The sequence below is a fragment of the Theropithecus gelada genome, chromosome 10 (genome assembly GCF_003255815.1).
Source record: "Theropithecus gelada isolate Dixy chromosome 10, Tgel_1.0, whole genome shotgun sequence".
Taxonomy (NCBI): Eukaryota; Metazoa; Chordata; class Mammalia; order Primates; family Cercopithecidae; genus Theropithecus; species Theropithecus gelada.
Window position 1 is genome coordinate 12,464,780 of NC_037678.1, and position 15,719 is coordinate 12,480,498.

The 15,719-nt window shown below is 58.9% G+C and overlaps 2 protein-coding genes across 2 annotated transcripts in view; both read left to right on the forward strand.

The window, feature by feature from the left end:
- BAIAP2L2 (BAI1 associated protein 2 like 2) overlaps window positions 1-8,547 on the forward strand; it is a 30,818-nt gene extending 22,271 nt beyond the window's left edge. The window contains exons 8-14 of the mRNA XM_025399692.1: window positions 3,815-3,967; window positions 4,270-4,405; window positions 4,537-4,753; window positions 6,213-6,344; window positions 6,983-7,190; window positions 7,698-7,744; window positions 8,059-8,547. Of these exons, the coding sequence (XP_025255477.1) occupies window positions 3,815-3,967; window positions 4,270-4,405; window positions 4,537-4,753; window positions 6,213-6,344; window positions 6,983-7,190; window positions 7,698-7,744; window positions 8,059-8,134 (969 nt within the window). The 3' untranslated portion in view covers window positions 8,135-8,547. The remainder of the gene's footprint in view (window positions 1-3,814; window positions 3,968-4,269; window positions 4,406-4,536; window positions 4,754-6,212; window positions 6,345-6,982; window positions 7,191-7,697; window positions 7,745-8,058) is intronic.
- Window positions 8,548-10,262: 1,715 nt separating this feature from the next.
- Window positions 10,263-15,607, forward strand: SLC16A8 (solute carrier family 16 member 8). Its single transcript, XM_025399693.1, has 5 exons — window positions 10,263-10,402; window positions 10,560-10,781; window positions 11,423-11,566; window positions 11,776-12,615; window positions 15,038-15,607. Exons 2-5 carry the CDS (start codon window positions 10,568-10,570, stop codon window positions 15,352-15,354), a joined length of 1,515 nt encoding a protein of 504 aa, XP_025255478.1. The 5' UTR covers window positions 10,263-10,402; window positions 10,560-10,567; the 3' UTR covers window positions 15,355-15,607.
- The last annotated feature ends 112 nt before the right edge of the window (window positions 15,608-15,719 follow it).

Genomic DNA, 15,719 nt, shown 5'->3' on the forward strand with positions numbered 1-15,719 from the left:
GGCTCAGGGTTCTTATCCCTCCCGGGCCCTCCCTGAGTCTCTGGATCTGAACCCAGGGGCCCAAGGGTACATGACGGGATCCAGAGACCCAGATCTTGGCTCAGACTCCCATCTGCCCGCTGTCATCACCTCACCCAGCCCCAGGCTCAGCCTTCTTGTCCCCTATTCTCCCACAAAAGGTCTGCCAGGGAGAAACAACTTCCTTTTTAGAAAAACAGTTTTATTGAGATAAAATTCACATACAATTCACCCATTTGCAGTGTACACTTTCTGGTTTGTAGTATATTCACAGAGTTGTGCATCAATCAGCACAATCAAGCTTAAAATATTTTCAATACCCTCCACCACAGTAACCCAGTACCCCGGCCGGGTGCGGTGGCTCATGCCTGTAATCCCAGCACTTTGGGAGGCGGAGGTGGGAGAATCACCTGAGGTCACGAGTTTGAGACCACCCTGGCCAACACGGTGAAACCCTGTCTCTACTAAAAATACAAACGTTAGCTGAGCATGGTGGTGCATGCCTGTAATCCCAGCTACATGGGAGGCTGAGGCAGAATTGCTTGAACCCAGCAGGCAGAGGTTGCAGTGAGCCAAGATTGCACCACTGCACTCCAGCCTGGACAGCAAGAGTAAAACGCCGTCTCAAAAAAAACAAAACAAAACAAAACTACAAACCAGTACCCCTTAGCTGTCATTCCCAACCCTCCAACTCCCCCAGCCCTAGGCCACCAGTAATCTACTTTCTGTCTCAATACATTTGCCCATTCTGAGCATTTCATATAAACGGAATCATACAGTATGTGCTCTTTTGCGACTGGCTTCCTTTTCATTGCTGGATAATATTCCATTGCTTGGATAGACCACATTGTATTTACTCATTTACTCAGATGTATTTACTCAGATGTCAGCTGATGGACCCCTGGTTGTTTCCCCTTTTTGGCTGTCATGACCAATGCTGCTCTGAGCATCCGTGTACGAGTCTTCACATGGACATATGTTTTCATCTCTCTTGGATATATAAGAGTGGAATTGTGGTGCCATATGGTAACTCTATGTTTAACTGTTTGGGGAACTTCCAGACCCTTTTCCAGAGTGTTTCCATGTCCCCAGCAGTTTATGAGGGTTCCAGTTGTTCTACGTCCTCGCTACTATTTGTTACTGTCTTTTTGAGAATAGCCATCTTAGCAGGTGTGAAGCGGTATCTCATTGCAATATTGATTTCCGGTTCTCAGATGGCTAATGATGTTGAACATGTTTTCCTGTGCTTCTTAGCTATTTATACATCTTCTTTAGGAGGAAACTCTTTTTCACCTGTGTTACACTCCTTGTTGCCTGTAAACAGTTAACCATCAGCATTAAGAGAAGAGCTGACCCCTTCCTTGACTGCCTCCTGGTGGGTGAGGGTCCCTCAGGAGGGAGCTGTGGGTTGAACAGGCAGATTTTCCCCTATGCATGGTGTGTCAGTCCACTGTGCATTGCTATAAAGGAATACCCGAGGCTCTGTAATTTATTTTAAAAGAGGTTTATTTAGCTCTTAGTTCTGCAGGCTGTACAAGAAGTGCATTACCAGCATCAGCTCCTGGTAAAGCCTCTGGAAGCTTACAATCATGGCAGAAGGCAAAGGGGAAGTTCGTATCACGTGGCCAAAGAGGGAGCTGGTGGGGGGTGGGGGTGGGGTGCCACACTCTTTCTTTTTTCTATTTATTTCAAGATGGAGTTTTGCTCTTGTCGCTCAGGCTGGAGTACAATGGCATGATCTCAGCTCACTGCACCCTCCACCTCCTAGGTTCAAGCGATTCTTGTGCCTCAGCCCCCCGAGTAGCTGGGATTACAAGCATGCACCACCATGCCCAGCTAAGTTTTGTAATTTTAGTAGAGACGGGGTTTCACTATGTTGGCCAGGCTGGTCTTCAACTCCTGACCTCAGGTGATCCACCCACCTCAGCCTCCCAAAGTGCTGGGATTAAGGTGTGAGCCACCGCGCCCGGCCACTACAAGGAGATCTTGCATGAACTCATACCACTCATCACCGTGGGGTAGAGCACCAAGCCATTTGTAAGGGAGCTGCCCCCATGACCCACCACCTCCCACTAGGTCCCACCTCCAACACTGAGGGGTCACATTTCAAAATGAGATTTGGAGAGGACACTATACAAACCATATCACACAGGGGAGCAAGTAACATGCTGTCTGACTCCACTGGACTTCAGAACATCCAAGATCCGACTCCTAAGACAGCTAAACATATATATTTACTTCTTGTTCTATTTATAAGTAGAAGGCACACTTAGGGCCGGGCGTGGTGGCTCATGCCTGTAATCCCAGCACTTTGGGAGGCTGAGGCGGGCGGATCACAAGGTCAGGAGTTCGAGACCAGCCTGCCCAACATGGTGAAACCCCATCTCTACTAAAAATACAAAAATTAGCCAGGCATGGTTGTGGATGCCTGTAATCCCAGCTACTCAGGAGGCTGAGGTACGAGAAAGGCTTGAACCCGGGAGGCAGAGGTTGCAGTGAGTCGAGATCGCGCCACTGCACTCCAGCCTGGGCAACAGAGCAAGACTCTCCAAAACAAAACAAAACAAAACAAAACAAAAGCACCCTTAGAAAAAGATTTAAAGAACTCTAGGTGCCTGGGCATGGTAAATTGCCTTTTTTATTCATCTTCAATTATTAGTCTTTGCTTAGTCCAAGTCTAGTCAATAACGTGCCTTCCCACCTCATCCTTAGCTTCTCTGGTTTACTGCAGCTGTGCAAATGTATTTCCAGGATAGATTCCTAGAAGTGGAATTGGTAAGCCCAAGAATACAGTCATTGGTTGCACCAATTTACACTTCCATCAGTGACGTATGAGTTTCTGTGCTTCCGCAACCCTTGAAAACAGTGTATGAGCAAACTTTCTGATCTTGGCTAATCTGAAAGGCAAAAATGGTATCTCGGTGTGGCTTTACCTCATACTTGTTTTAAACGCGAGCTTGACATCTTTTCATGTTTCAAAGCCATTGGATTTTCTGTGCTGTGACATGCCAGTATCTTTTCATCCACTTTTCTCATTAATTTGTAGGAGCTCTTGATACGTTACTGAAACCAGCTTTTTCTTGGTGATGAGTTGCAAATATGACAGCCAGTTTGCCATTTGTCATTTGCCTGGGTTACGGTTGGTTTTGCCATACAAAAACATTATTTTTTTTTTAGTAAAATTTATCAGTCTTTTCGAGTTCATGGGTTTGGTATCATACTTAGAATGGCTTTTCTACCTCGTAAACATATTTTTAAAAATTTTCCCATGGCCTCTTTGATGGTTTTGAAACTGTATGCAGTGTTTCTTCTCACTCACCGTTTAGTTTAATCTTTGTGGTACACAGTAGGTGTATATATTTATGGAGTACATGAGGTGTTTTGATACAGGCATGCACTTACCTGGGTTCTTTGGTCGTAGTTTCTAGCTAAGCGCCATTCCTGAGCCTATCGCTGCAGGCAGGAGGATGGGGCGATTGAGTGGCCAGGCCTGGGTGCCACCCCTACCCCTGAGGCTGGGCGGTGAGGACAGCCCCGCTCAAAGCACAGACACTGAGGGGGAAGGTGAAGCGGGTAGGGGGTGGTAAGGGGAAGCTCTTCGTGGAAAATGGAGGCACCTTTAAAAGTGGAGGGTGTGGGTTGGACGGTGAGCTGGCTTCTGGCTCCTTCCAGCTAGGAAATCCGGTCATCCTGAGCGGGTAGGGCCTGAGCTCTCAGGTCGAGGGTGCCATTTTGGGTCCCCAGGATTCAGGGAGCCGTCCGGACCTGGCTGACTCCCGTGTCCCCACCCGGCCAGGCCCGGGGGATGCTCCAGAACCGCGTGCTGCTGTGGAAGGAGCAGTCTGAGGCCAGCCGCAGCCCGTCGCGCGCCCACTCCCCCGGCCTGCTGGGCCCCGGGCTGGGGCCGCCCTACCCCTCGGGCCGCCTGACGCCCACCCACCTGGACATGGTGAGGCCCTGGGCGCCCCCGCCGCCGTTCGCGCCCCCGCCGCCCCCCGCGGGGCCCTGGGGCCTCAGGCCCCCCGCCTGGAGCCTCCTGCCCGCCAGGCTCCCGCTCTACGCTGCACCCCCCGACCTGCCCTTCCGCCCCGGCGCGTTCTCGGCTCCCCCCGCGTTCTCCGCGCCCCCGTGGTGGCCCGGCCGCCGCCCCCAGAACCCCTACGCCGACGCCTGGGACTGGGGGTGGGGGCTGGAGTAGGGCGCGGCCCCCGCCCTCCCTGCCCCACCCTCCCCTGCCCGTCTCCCCCGCAGCCCCCGAGGCCCCTGGGAGAGTTCAGCTCCCCCCGCAGCCGGCACGGCTCCGGCTCCTACGGCCCAGAGCCCAGTGCGAGGCCCGCGTCCCAGCTGGAGCCAGACCGCCGCTCCCTGCCCCGCACGCCGTCGGCCTGTGAGTGGCCCCGCCCCGGGGCGGCAGGAGGGCCGGGAGAGGTGCGGGGGTGGGGCTGCAGCAGGAGGGATCGAGGGCAGACGCCAGGGAGAACTTCCCGCCCACGTGCCGCCGCGCTCTCCTGCCCGTAGCCTCGCTCTACAGCGGCAGCACCCAAAGCTCACGCTCCAACTCCTTCGGCGAGCGCCCGGGCGGCGGCGGGGGCGCCAGGAGGGTCCGCGCCCTGGTCTCTCACTCAGAGGGCGCCAACCACACGCTGCTGCGCTTCTCCGCCGGGGACGTGGTGGAGGTGCTGGTGCCCGAGGCCCAGAATGGCTGGCTCTACGGCAAGCTGGAGGGCTCGTCCGCGTGAGTGGGAGCCTTGGAGGGGCCGGGGGTTGGTTGAGAAGAAGGCCCTGGGAGCCGGGGACCCGGGGACCTGCCGGACTGAGGCTTCCCTGGCCTCCCCTGGAGGCCTCGGACAATGCTGCTCTCCTCCCGCCCCCCACACTCTGCCTCAGTTTCCTCATTCATTCAGTGGGAGTGGGAAGAGTCGCCTTACCAAGTTCAGGATGACGGCCCTTGAGAGGGGGCAGAGGATGGGGGATGGGCGGGTTCTTCCAAAAGTGTAGAAATGGCAGAAATCCTATTGCTTGAGCACCTACTGTGTGCCTGCCTCTGGGAGGAGGCTGTGTCCCCTCTGCAGAGTCAGCCCTGGAACTCTGATGCAGGGGGCTGGGCTAGGAGTAGGGCCTGAAATGTGCTCACCTCTTTGCAGTCACTCTCAGTGGAAATCCTTAAAGCACCTAAACCGGGCTGTTTTGACACCTGGTGTGGAGGAAGAGTTGGGGAGTTTCATACAGTGAGGGTGCCAGAAAGCCCGGAGGACAGCAGGCCTGGCAGCTAGCAAAGGGAATGGATGGGCACCACTGTCCTGCAGGGGAAAACGGGGCAGATGGGGCTGGCTGGAGCCAGGCAGTGCCCCCTCTGGGCTTCATGGGCAGGGGAGTGTGCTGCAGGAATGCATGTACGGGCAGAGCGGGTGGTGGCTGCCCGCACCAGCCCACGGGTGGATGAGTGGACCTGTGCTTAGTGGATGGTGGACAGGTGGATGGGTGGACCAGCGGATGGGCGAGTGGGTAGGTGGAGTGTGTGCAAGTGGATGGGGATAAAATGGGAGGGTCACTGACTGGGTGGTTGGCGACATGGGAGGATGCGCGTATGTGGGGGACAGACACTGATGGGTGATTGGAGAGGTGTGAGTGGCGAGGGGGTGCTGGATGGATTCGTGGCTACACAGGGGATGGAGTATAGACAGGTGAGTGGGGGATGGGTGATGCGTGGAGGGGCTCATAGTTAGGCTCGAAGGTCCATAGCTGGGCAGGTGACCACAGGGACAGGAACAGAAGGGGGTCAGTGGAGAGATGACTGAGAACACCAACGACAGGGACACCCGCTGCTGGAGTACCTGCTTCACAGACCCACAGCAGAGGATGGTGTGCCGCAGACACCCGGGGGACCTGAGGATAGAACCTTCTAGACCGAAGCTGTCAGACCCTCCTGGGATGTTCTGGGAATGTCATTATCCATCCTTGACTCACATAGCCTGTTCCGGAAAAGCATGGCATGTTTTACATCCATAGGCACTAGCAGGTGAAAACAGAAGTAAACAAACAGAATTGATTCTAGTCTGTCAGTTTGAGGTGAAGTAGCTTCCAGAGACCCTGAGGGGAGGATAGTAGCTTCCGGCAACCCTGAGGGGAGGATGTCTTCTTTTGGTCATTGTCCCCGGGCCTGGCCTGAAGGACCCTCTGCCTCTGCCCCACAGGAGCGGCTGGTTCCCCGAGGCCTACGTGAAGGCTCTGGAGGAGGGGCCTGTGAATCCCATGACCCCCGTGACCCCCATGTCCCCCATGACCCCCATGATGCCTGTGAAGCCCAGGAGCGAGCTGCATTCCAGGTACCTGAGTCATCAGGGGCGGGGCGGGGGTGGGGACTCCGGCGAGGGCGCCACTGCCCAGCGGAGAGGATCTGCTAGGTACAGGCTTGTTTGTTTTGAGACAATCTCACCCTGTCACCCAGGCGGGAGTGCAGTGGTGCCATCTTGGCTCACCGCAACCTCCACCTCCCCACATTCAAGCGATTCTCCTGCCTGAACCTCTGGAGTAGGGACTACAGGCTCACACTACCACACCTGGCTATCTTTTGTATTTTTAGTAGAGACAGGGTTTCTCCATGTTGGCCAGGCTGGTCTTGAACTCCTGACCTCAGGTGATCCACCCACCTCGGCCTCCCAAAGTGCTGGGATTACAGGCATGAGCCACTGCACCCAGGTGGCAAGGTGCAGTCTTGAGTGGGCCCAGTCCCCTTCAGCCCCTGGAGAACCACCGGCCCTGAGCCCCTCTCTCTGCCCTGAAGGTCACTGCATCCATCCCTCTGCGTCCCCTCAGGACCTCCCTCCAGTCAACAGTCTCCTTGCACGCAGGTGCAGGGAGGAAGCTGTGGGATCCCTCCTTCCTAAGGTGCCCCAGCCACTGGCAGGACAAGGGATTGGACAGGCCCCAACCCCCTTCCTTCCCCTCCTTTCTCTGGACTTAGGTCCTACCCACTCCGGGGCAGCCATAGCCTCGATGACCTCCTGGACCGGCCGGGCAACTCCACAGCACCCTCGGAGTACTGGGATGGCCAGTCCCGCTCCCGCACCCCAAGCCGGGTGCCGAGCCGTGCCCCGAGCCCTGCACCTCCGCCCTTGCCCAGCAACCACCGAGGCAGCATGGGCAGCACAGGGACTGCCACTGACGTCAAGGTGAGCCCTCGCCCGCCCTCTCCTGGGGCCTCCAGTGGGCAGGGAGGCAGGAGAGCAGGGATCCCGAGGCTCTATCACTGGCTGTCTGGTAGGGGACCCGCCCACCTGGCCTCAGTCTGTTCCTCAGTGCGTGGAGGGGTGGTGTGGGGCTGAGTCCGGGCTGAAGGGGAAGACCAGGGTCCTGGAGCAGAATGTGACCTGGGGCTGGCCCGCAGGACGGGGCTGGGGGAGGCCAGGGAGATCATCTACCCATGGAGCCACCCCAGTCTTATTGTGGGGGCGTGGTTAGTCCTCGGAGGTGGTGCTCTGGCCCAGGGATTTCTCACTTCTGCAACCCACAGAATTCTGGGCTTCAGAACCTCAGGGTCTCATTTCCCAGAAGCCTTGCATGGCAGGGGCTCTCTGGCCCAGTCCTCTGCCCTATGGGCATGGGGAGAGGGAGGGGAGGGGCAGGGGATTGCTTGCCGCTCTCCCCACCAAACCAGCCCTTCCCCACCCCCACTGCAGAAACGGATGTCCTCAGAGCAGTCCCCGCCACAGGAGCTCTTCCCAAGGTGAGTCCTCAAACGGGGCCCGAACAGTGAGGTGGGTGGCAGGTGTGGCAGCACACACTTGTAATCCCAGCTACTAGGGAGACTAGGGGGGAGGATCTCTTGACTCCAACAGTTCAACACCAGCTTGGGCAACACCGTGGGACCCCATCTCTAAAAACAAAACAAAACAAAACAATAGATGAAGTGGGGCAAGGAGTGGATGGAGACCAAATAGGGGCAGGAGGTGGGACCCGGCTCAGTTGCCCAGCTGCCTTCCTGAGCTACGGCCAGGTGGGGATCATCTGCCCTTCTCACCCCGTCCTCTCCTCCTACAGGGGCACAAATCCTTTTGCTACCGTCAAGCTTCGTCCCACCATCACCAATGACCGCTCAGCACCCCTCATCCGCTGAGGCGGGGTCCGAGGTCATACCCCCCCAGCACACCTGCCCAGGGGCTGTTCAGAGCTGGCAGTGGCAGTGACAGCAGCAACAGCAGCGGATACCAGAAGCAGGGCGCTGAGACCAGGGGTGGCTGCCCTTCCCCAGACCACCCCGGCAGCCTGAGCAGCTCCAAAGCACTGGCTTGGGGTCCAAGACCTTCGAAGTAAAGCAGGCGGAATGGGGGGACAGGACGATTTCTCCCCCTCCAGGGGCCCCAGGACTCTCCCTGGGGGGCCTACCTCTTGCCCCCCAACCTCTTTTTCCCCTTTTCTGCCCCCGTGGGGAGGAGCCCCTTGTACCTGCTCCGTGTCCCACACATGCCCTCTTGTACGTCTTTTGTAAATGATGAGAAATAAAGGAAGTGGACGCAAAGTGACGTGGCAGCAGGATTGGTGGTGTCTTATTTGGGGGACAGGCCAGGGGGTGAGGGATGGAGACTCCCCCATTGGAGAATGGGGTCCAGAGGGTACTGAGGTCCTGGCCATTCCCCGGGAGGCTATCGCACTCCCAGCCCCTCGTTTGGAGAACCCTTTAGGGCTACCCCAAAGCCCTGGCACTGCAGCCCCCATCTCCACCCACTCTCATTTTGATGTGTGGGTTTCATAGGAAGTAGTGGCTGCTCAGGTCAGGGGAGGGTTGGCAGTGGCCAAGGGCTGGGACCACCAGCAAGCTGCCCTCAGGCGGCCTGGACACAGCACTCTTTGTTCTGGACCCTCCCCACCCCCACATCCCCAGGCACAGGCATGGATTAGCTTCATCCTGGAGAAAGCCGCCAGCCCCTCCTGGAATGTGGCCTGGGGCGGGGGGTCGGGTGGGGGCAGATGAGGCACGGAGGTGGTTAGAACCGCTGGGGTCTCTTCAGGGCAGGGCTGTGCTCCGAGCCGCAGATGGGACCCGCTGGCCAGGGCCTCTGTGTCTGCCACCCCAGGCTCCAGGAGGCAGAGGGACTTCTCTCCCTCCCTCCTGGACTGTCGGGACACGGAGCCCACCGTGGAGCCCCAGCCTGGTCTGGGGCTCCCAGTCTCTTCTCCCCTCCTGGACAAAAGCCTCTTAGCAGGGGTGTGGTGTGGTGGGGGCACACACTCTAAGCTCCAGGCCTGGGGGAGGGAGCGTCAGGCGGGAGTCCGCCAGAAGCTCAGCCCAGGCTGGTGGGAGGCTGGAGTGTCTGGCAGACCCCATCCAGGTAAGCGTCACCGGGAGCTGCCGCGGACAGCTGCAGGGACAGCAGCCCCTCCCTGCAGGCCTCAGGAGACGTGAGGCTGGACCTCACAAACCCACGAGGCAGGCTCAGGTGAGTGTGATGTGAGGGCTGCCTGGGATCACTCTCCCGTCTCCACCTTCAAGTGGCTGCCCCTGTGACAAGAGGACAACAGGCAGGAAAAGCCACGACCTGGTCCTAGTGGAGGAGGGGCAGAGTCCCAGATACCCTGGGGGTGGTGGCACTGCCCAGTGCCAGGAGGGACACTCCAGGCAGGAGGGGAGAAGGCTATCCCCAGCCCCGGGCTCCAGGCTCCTGGTGCACCTGTCTCTGAGTACACCCTCCTCATCTGTTAGGGGAGCGCTTGTAGCTGCTGTGAGGGCCCTGGGGGGAGCCCCAGGAATGAGACAGGCTTTGGAGCCATTCTTTGCATACAGAGGGTTTGAGGTTTGGAGGGCAGAAGGCCACTCTCCCAGTGCTGCTAAGGTTCCTACCTGTCTGGCAGAAGCCAGAGACCTGACTCCTCTCCCGCAAGATTCCCAGCTGGCCTGGGGGTGATCAATCACCCATCTCACATCGGAGGAAACTGAGGTTCGGAGAGGGGAGGCGACCGGCCCAAGTCAGGGAGGGAATCCATGGCTGAGCTGGGAAGCATGGGAACTCAGCTCCCCTGGCTGATATCTGTTGAAAGTGGCTTTTGTACCCTTCATGTTCTAATGACAATAGTCATTTGTGATCACTAAGAAATATTAAGAACATGGCGCAAGGCTAAAAAGGAAAATCTTCACGCACACTGGCCCTTTGCAGCTGGCATCTGCCCCTCTGCTGTTTGTTCCGTTGTCCCGAGACCCTCACGCATACTTTGGTACTGGTCGCCCACCTCCAGGCACACACCTGCTCCACTTCCCGATGCCTTCCACCTGAGGTCCTGAGGGGCCAGCAGTGTTCTCCAGAGGGAGCCTGCTGAAGTGCAGAGTCAGGTGGGACCCCTCGTCCTACCCTCATCCTTCAGCGCCCTTTGCAGGAGAAGGAGACTTGGGGTGAGATTCCTACCTCCGTTTCCCCTTTTGGTTCCCAGACCTGAGCCACGCTCACGTGGGTAGCCCTGTGCCTCAGTTTCCCCATGCTTCATCTCCATTCCCCTCCTCTAGGCTTCTGGCCCAGCCACAACCTCTTGTCCCCGCCCCCTCCCAACAGAGGCAGCCATGGGCGCTGGCGGCCCCCGGCGGGGCGAGGGCCCCCCAGACGGCGGCTGGGGCTGGGTGGTGCTGGGTGCCTGCTTCGTGGTCACTGGCTTCGCCTACGGCTTCCCCAAAGCCGTGAGCGTCTTCTTCCGGGCGCTCATGCGCGACTTCGGCGCCGGCTACAGCGACACGGCCTGGGTGTCCTCCATCATGCTGGCCATGCTCTACGGCACGGGTCAGTGTCCCCGCCCGGCTCTCCGCCTCCTCAGGACCCCTGGGACCCGGAACCAGGAGACACCCGACCCCCTGAGCATCCCCCTGACCGTCGGGGCGGCCCCCGAAGTCCCTTCCTGCCTGTGGGAACCCTGGCACCAGAAAGAGGGGAAGAGAGGGCAGGAGGGGGGACAGCGGCCAGAGGCGGGGCCGGCCTAGGGGACTGCCCTGTGAGCTCAGGGGGACCCTTCTGAGATCTACACCTGCTCATTGTAGAGGCGGGAAAGCTGAGATCTACAGAAGCACTCCCCATCCCCGCAGCACTGACCTGTTAGGTGGGGGGCTTGCTGGAGTTCCCATCCTGGGAGGCGGGGCTGCGGAGGAATCCCAGGCTGTGCCAGGGCAGGACTTGGAGGCTGTGAAGGTTAAAGGGGTGTGGAAGTCCCCGCTCTGCTTGGGGTTTGGGTTCTCAGGAGGGGTGGGGATAGGGTGCTCTGGGCCTTGCCCTCGCAGGCTGCTGTCTCTTTGGCCTGTCCCCTCCAAGCTGTGTGACCTTGGCCAGACAATGCCCTCCTCTCTGGGTCCCTGAGCCGGAGGTGACCTTATTCCTTAGATGACTCAAGCCATCCCGGGACCCGGGTGGTGACCCTGCCCTGCCCACAGGCCCCGTGTCCAGCATCCTCGTGACCCGCTTTGGCTGTCGCCCGGTGATGCTGGCGGGTGGGCTGCTGGCTTCCGCGGGCATGATCCTAGCTTCCTTTGCCACGCGCCTCCTGGAGCTCTACCTGACCGCTGGGGTGCTCACAGGTGAGGGCCCCCTGGTCTCCTCCCCTCTGGTTTGGGGGTCGGGGGTTCTTGCTGCAAGATCTGCCCTCGGTTTCCCTTTGTGGGACAGTCTTCGAAGTCCTTCGGCTGGGTTCTTGGATCTGCTGGGTTCCCGGGCCTGGCCCCTCCCTCCTGCGGGGGCCAGGGAGGGGCTCCCTGGGGACCCCGGTACAGCACCGCCTCGCCCGCAGGCCTGGGCCTGGCCCTCAACTTCCAGCCGTCGCTCATCATGCTGGGGCTGTACTTCGAGCGGCGGCGGCCTCTGGCCAACGGGCTGGCGGCGGCGGGCAGCCCCGTGTTCCTGTCCGCGCTGTCGCCGCTCGGCCAGCAGCTGCTGGAGCGCTTCGGCTGGCGCGGCGGCTTCCTGCTGCTCGGCGGGCTCCTGCTGCACTGCTGCGCCTGCGGGGCTGTCATGAGGCCGCCGCCCGGGCCGGGTCCGCGACCGCGGAGGGACAGCGCCGGCGACCGCGCGGGGGACGCTCCGGGCGAGGCGGAGGCGGACGGCGCGGGGCCGCAGTTGAGCGAGGCAACCCCCAAGACCCGGCCCCGCCGGCGCCTGCTGGACTTGGCAGTGTGCACCGACCGCGCCTTCGCCGTGTACGCCGTCACCAAGTTCCTGATGGCGCTCGGGCTCTTCGTCCCCGCCATCCTGCTGGTGAACTACGCCAAGGACGCGGGCGTGCCAGACACCGACGCCGCCTTTCTGCTGTCCATCGTGGGCTTCGTGGACATCGTGGCGCGGCCGGCGTGCGGCGCCCTGGCGGGCCTGGCGCGTCTGCGACCGCACGTCCCGTATCTCTTCAGCCTGGCCCTGCTGGCCAATGGGCTCACGGACCTGAGCAGCGCACGCGCGCGCTCCTACGGCGCCCTCGTCGCCTTCTGCATCGCCTTCGGCCTCTCCTACGGCATGGTGGGCGCGCTGCAGTTCGAGGTGCTCATGGCGGCTGTGGGCGCGCCCCGCTTCCCCAGTGCGCTGGGCCTGGTGTTGCTCTTGGAGGCCGTGGCCGTGCTCATCGGACCGCCCTCTGCCGGTGCGCCCCGAGGGAAGAGGGGGTGGCGAGCCTAGTGCCCCTTAGACCGAGGGAAGCTCTCTCCCCTCCCCCCCCGCACCCCGTCTCAGATGGAACTTCCAGGGATGAGGGGAATGGGCAGCAGGGTGGGTGGACTCCCCTTCATGGCCAGTTAGTCCCTCCTCCAAGCCGGACCACCCGCTCTGGGTGAGGACAGAAAAGCCGAGGAAGGTGCGGGAAATAAAGCAACACTGATAGCTGGCCAGGTCTGCCATCCCAAGTAGTTGGCACAAGGCCATCTGAAGCGCAAGTGCTTATTCTCATTTTGCAGATGAGGAAACTGAGGCACAGAGGCTTAGCGCAAGTTGCAGCCCCAGAATGAGAGCTTCAGTGTACCTAATGCTAAATGCCCATGCCTTTAAAATGGTGCATCTAGAATGGTGACTGGAATGGGGACAGTATCTTTGGGAAACTGGTGTTGGGACCAGAAACAGAGTGGGGGTGCTCAGCGGGCAGATGGGGAGAAGGAGAAGCACTGGTGTCTTTGACTGTGCAGATGGCCTGCTGGCACTTGTCACCGTCACCCTTAGGAAGTCATCGTCATGAGGGTGGTCAGGAAAGGCTTCCTGGAAGATCCCCCAGGTGAAGGCACAGCATGGATGGGCAGGGTTTGTTAGGGGGAACAGCATCCTTATGCAAGCAAGGCAGGAACCAAAACTGGAAAGGTGGGAGTGGGGAACATGAGGGTCTTCCCGGGCTGTCAAGTTACCTTGAAACAGCAGGGAGACTGCCTTTGAGTCCCAGAGGCCAGAGGGCTGTGGGATGGTGCAGTAATGGTGGAGGACACTTTGCAGGGGGCACAGGCTGCACTGAGATGGGGTGAGCTGCCCATCCTTCCTTCAGGGCTGGGCTGAGTGCCCTCACTGAGCTCTGTCATCCCACCTGACCCAGTGAGACGGGCAAAGCCCCTAAGCCAGTGTGTGGGCAGCCCACAGAATCAGCCTGTCCAGGGCTCAAGGAACTGTCTTCCATTTCTTGTGTGAATCTGGGTGGATCTGAGGGGCAGAGGAGGTGTGTGGGGTGAGGAGAATGACCTAGAGAGAGGGTGGAACGCACAGACAAACCACACTTTAGGGGGAAATATTTGCAATTAAGAGATTTTCCTGGTCGGGTAGTGGCTCATGCCTGTAATCCCAACACTTTGGGAGGCTGAGGCCAGACATGGCAAAACCCTGTCTCTACCAAAAAAAAAAATTAGCTGGGGTGTGTTGGCATGCACCTCTGGTTCCAGCTACTCAGGAGGCCGAAGTGGGAGAATGGCTTGAGCCCAGGAGGTGGAGGTTGCAGTGAACCAAGATGGCACCACTACATTCCAGCCTGGGGAATGGTGCAAGACCCTGTCTCAAAAGAATAAGAAAATTCCTGAGGCCAGGTGCAATGGTTCACACCTGTAATCCCAGCACTTTGAGAGGCCAAGTTGGGAGGATCCCTTGAGCTCAGGAGTTCAAGACCAGCCTGGGCAACAGAGCAAGACCCCATCTCTAAAAATCCATAATAAAAGAGAGAGACAGCCAGGCGTGGTTGCTCACGCCTGTAATCCCAGCACTTTGGGAGGCTGAGGCAGGCGGATCACCTGAGGTTGGGAGTTTGAGATTAGCCTGACCAACATGGAGAAACCCTGTCTTTACTAAAAATACAAAATTGGCCGGGCGTGGTGGCACATGCCTGTAATCCCAGCTACTAGGGAGGCTGAGGCAGGAGAATTGCTTGAACCTGGGAGGAGGAAGTTGCAGTGAGCCGAAATCGTGCCATTGCACTCTAGCCTGGGCAACAAGAGTGAAACTCTGTCTCAAAAAAAAAAAGAGAGAGAGAGACTTTCCTAAGTTTGAAAGTAATACGTACAAGTGATAGAAGCCTTGAGAAATAGAGAAGGAAACAAGTCACTGGCCGGCAAGCCCCGCCTGTGCTGATGATGGCTGGGTCTGCAGTGCTCATGGGCCTCCTGGGACACAAGGGTGGGAGGACTAAGTCAAGCCCCTGAGGACCGGGGCATTTACATATGGCAACAGCAAGAGGTGGAGGCCCCCAGGAAGGCAGAGCTAAGCCCATGGCCCCTCCCCACTCCCACCCCAGATGCCCCACTGCCAAGCAAGTCACAGGACACTTGTGGGGCTTGAATCAGTGGGAGGAGGGGACGCCTCACCAAAAGCCCCATATCACTTAGTCAATTGAGGTCCAGGGACAGCAAGTGACATTTTTAAGGTTTCAAATGTCAGAACCCACATAGGGTTTTACATTTGTAAAACAGGAATAAAGAGTGGGCATGTGTGTGTCACCTATGAGCCTCACCAAGTCAGTGGCACCACCCTTGACCTGAGAGTGCAGGGAAGTGAGGGGGGTACCCCACAGGGCCTTACCTCTTCCACCTTCTCCCCGTCCCCAGGCCGCCTGGTGGATGCATTGAAGAACTACGAGATCATCTTCTACCTGGCAGGCTCCGAGGTGGCCCTGGCCGGGGTCTTCATGGCTGTCGCCACCAACTGCTGCCTGCGTTGTGCTAAAGCTGCCCCAGCAGGCCCAGGCGCTGAGGGCGGGGCCAGTGACACTGAGGATGCTGAGGCCGAAGGGGACTCTGAGCCCCTGCCTGTCGTCGCAGAGGAACCTGGCAACCTGGAGGCCCTGGAGGTGCTGAGCGCCCGGGGCGAGCCCACAGAATCAGAAACAGAGGCCAGGCCGAGGCTGGCTGCCGAGTCTGTGTAACTCAGGGTGCACCTGGGTGGGGTGGCCCAGTGACTTGGGAACACAGCTTCTTGTCTCAGAGGGCCTGGTACACTGGGAGGCTGGTCTGGGGTGGTCACTCCCGGGGTCCACGTCTGGGCTCTAGTTGATCCCCTGGGTGTCTGGGAACTGCCTCCCTCATCTGTGCCCCAAGTTCCACCAGGCCGTGCCCCATTGCCAGTGAAGCCGCTATGAAGCAACAGGAAAACTGTTGATAAAGCTCAGCTGAACGACAGAAGGTTCTGTTCCTGCGCCTCTGCCCAGGCTCCGGCTGCCACCTGAGTTGGGGGTCGGGGTGGCAGGAGGGAGTCTGGGAGGTCTCTCTCCAGGCCCCTGAAGCCGGCTTC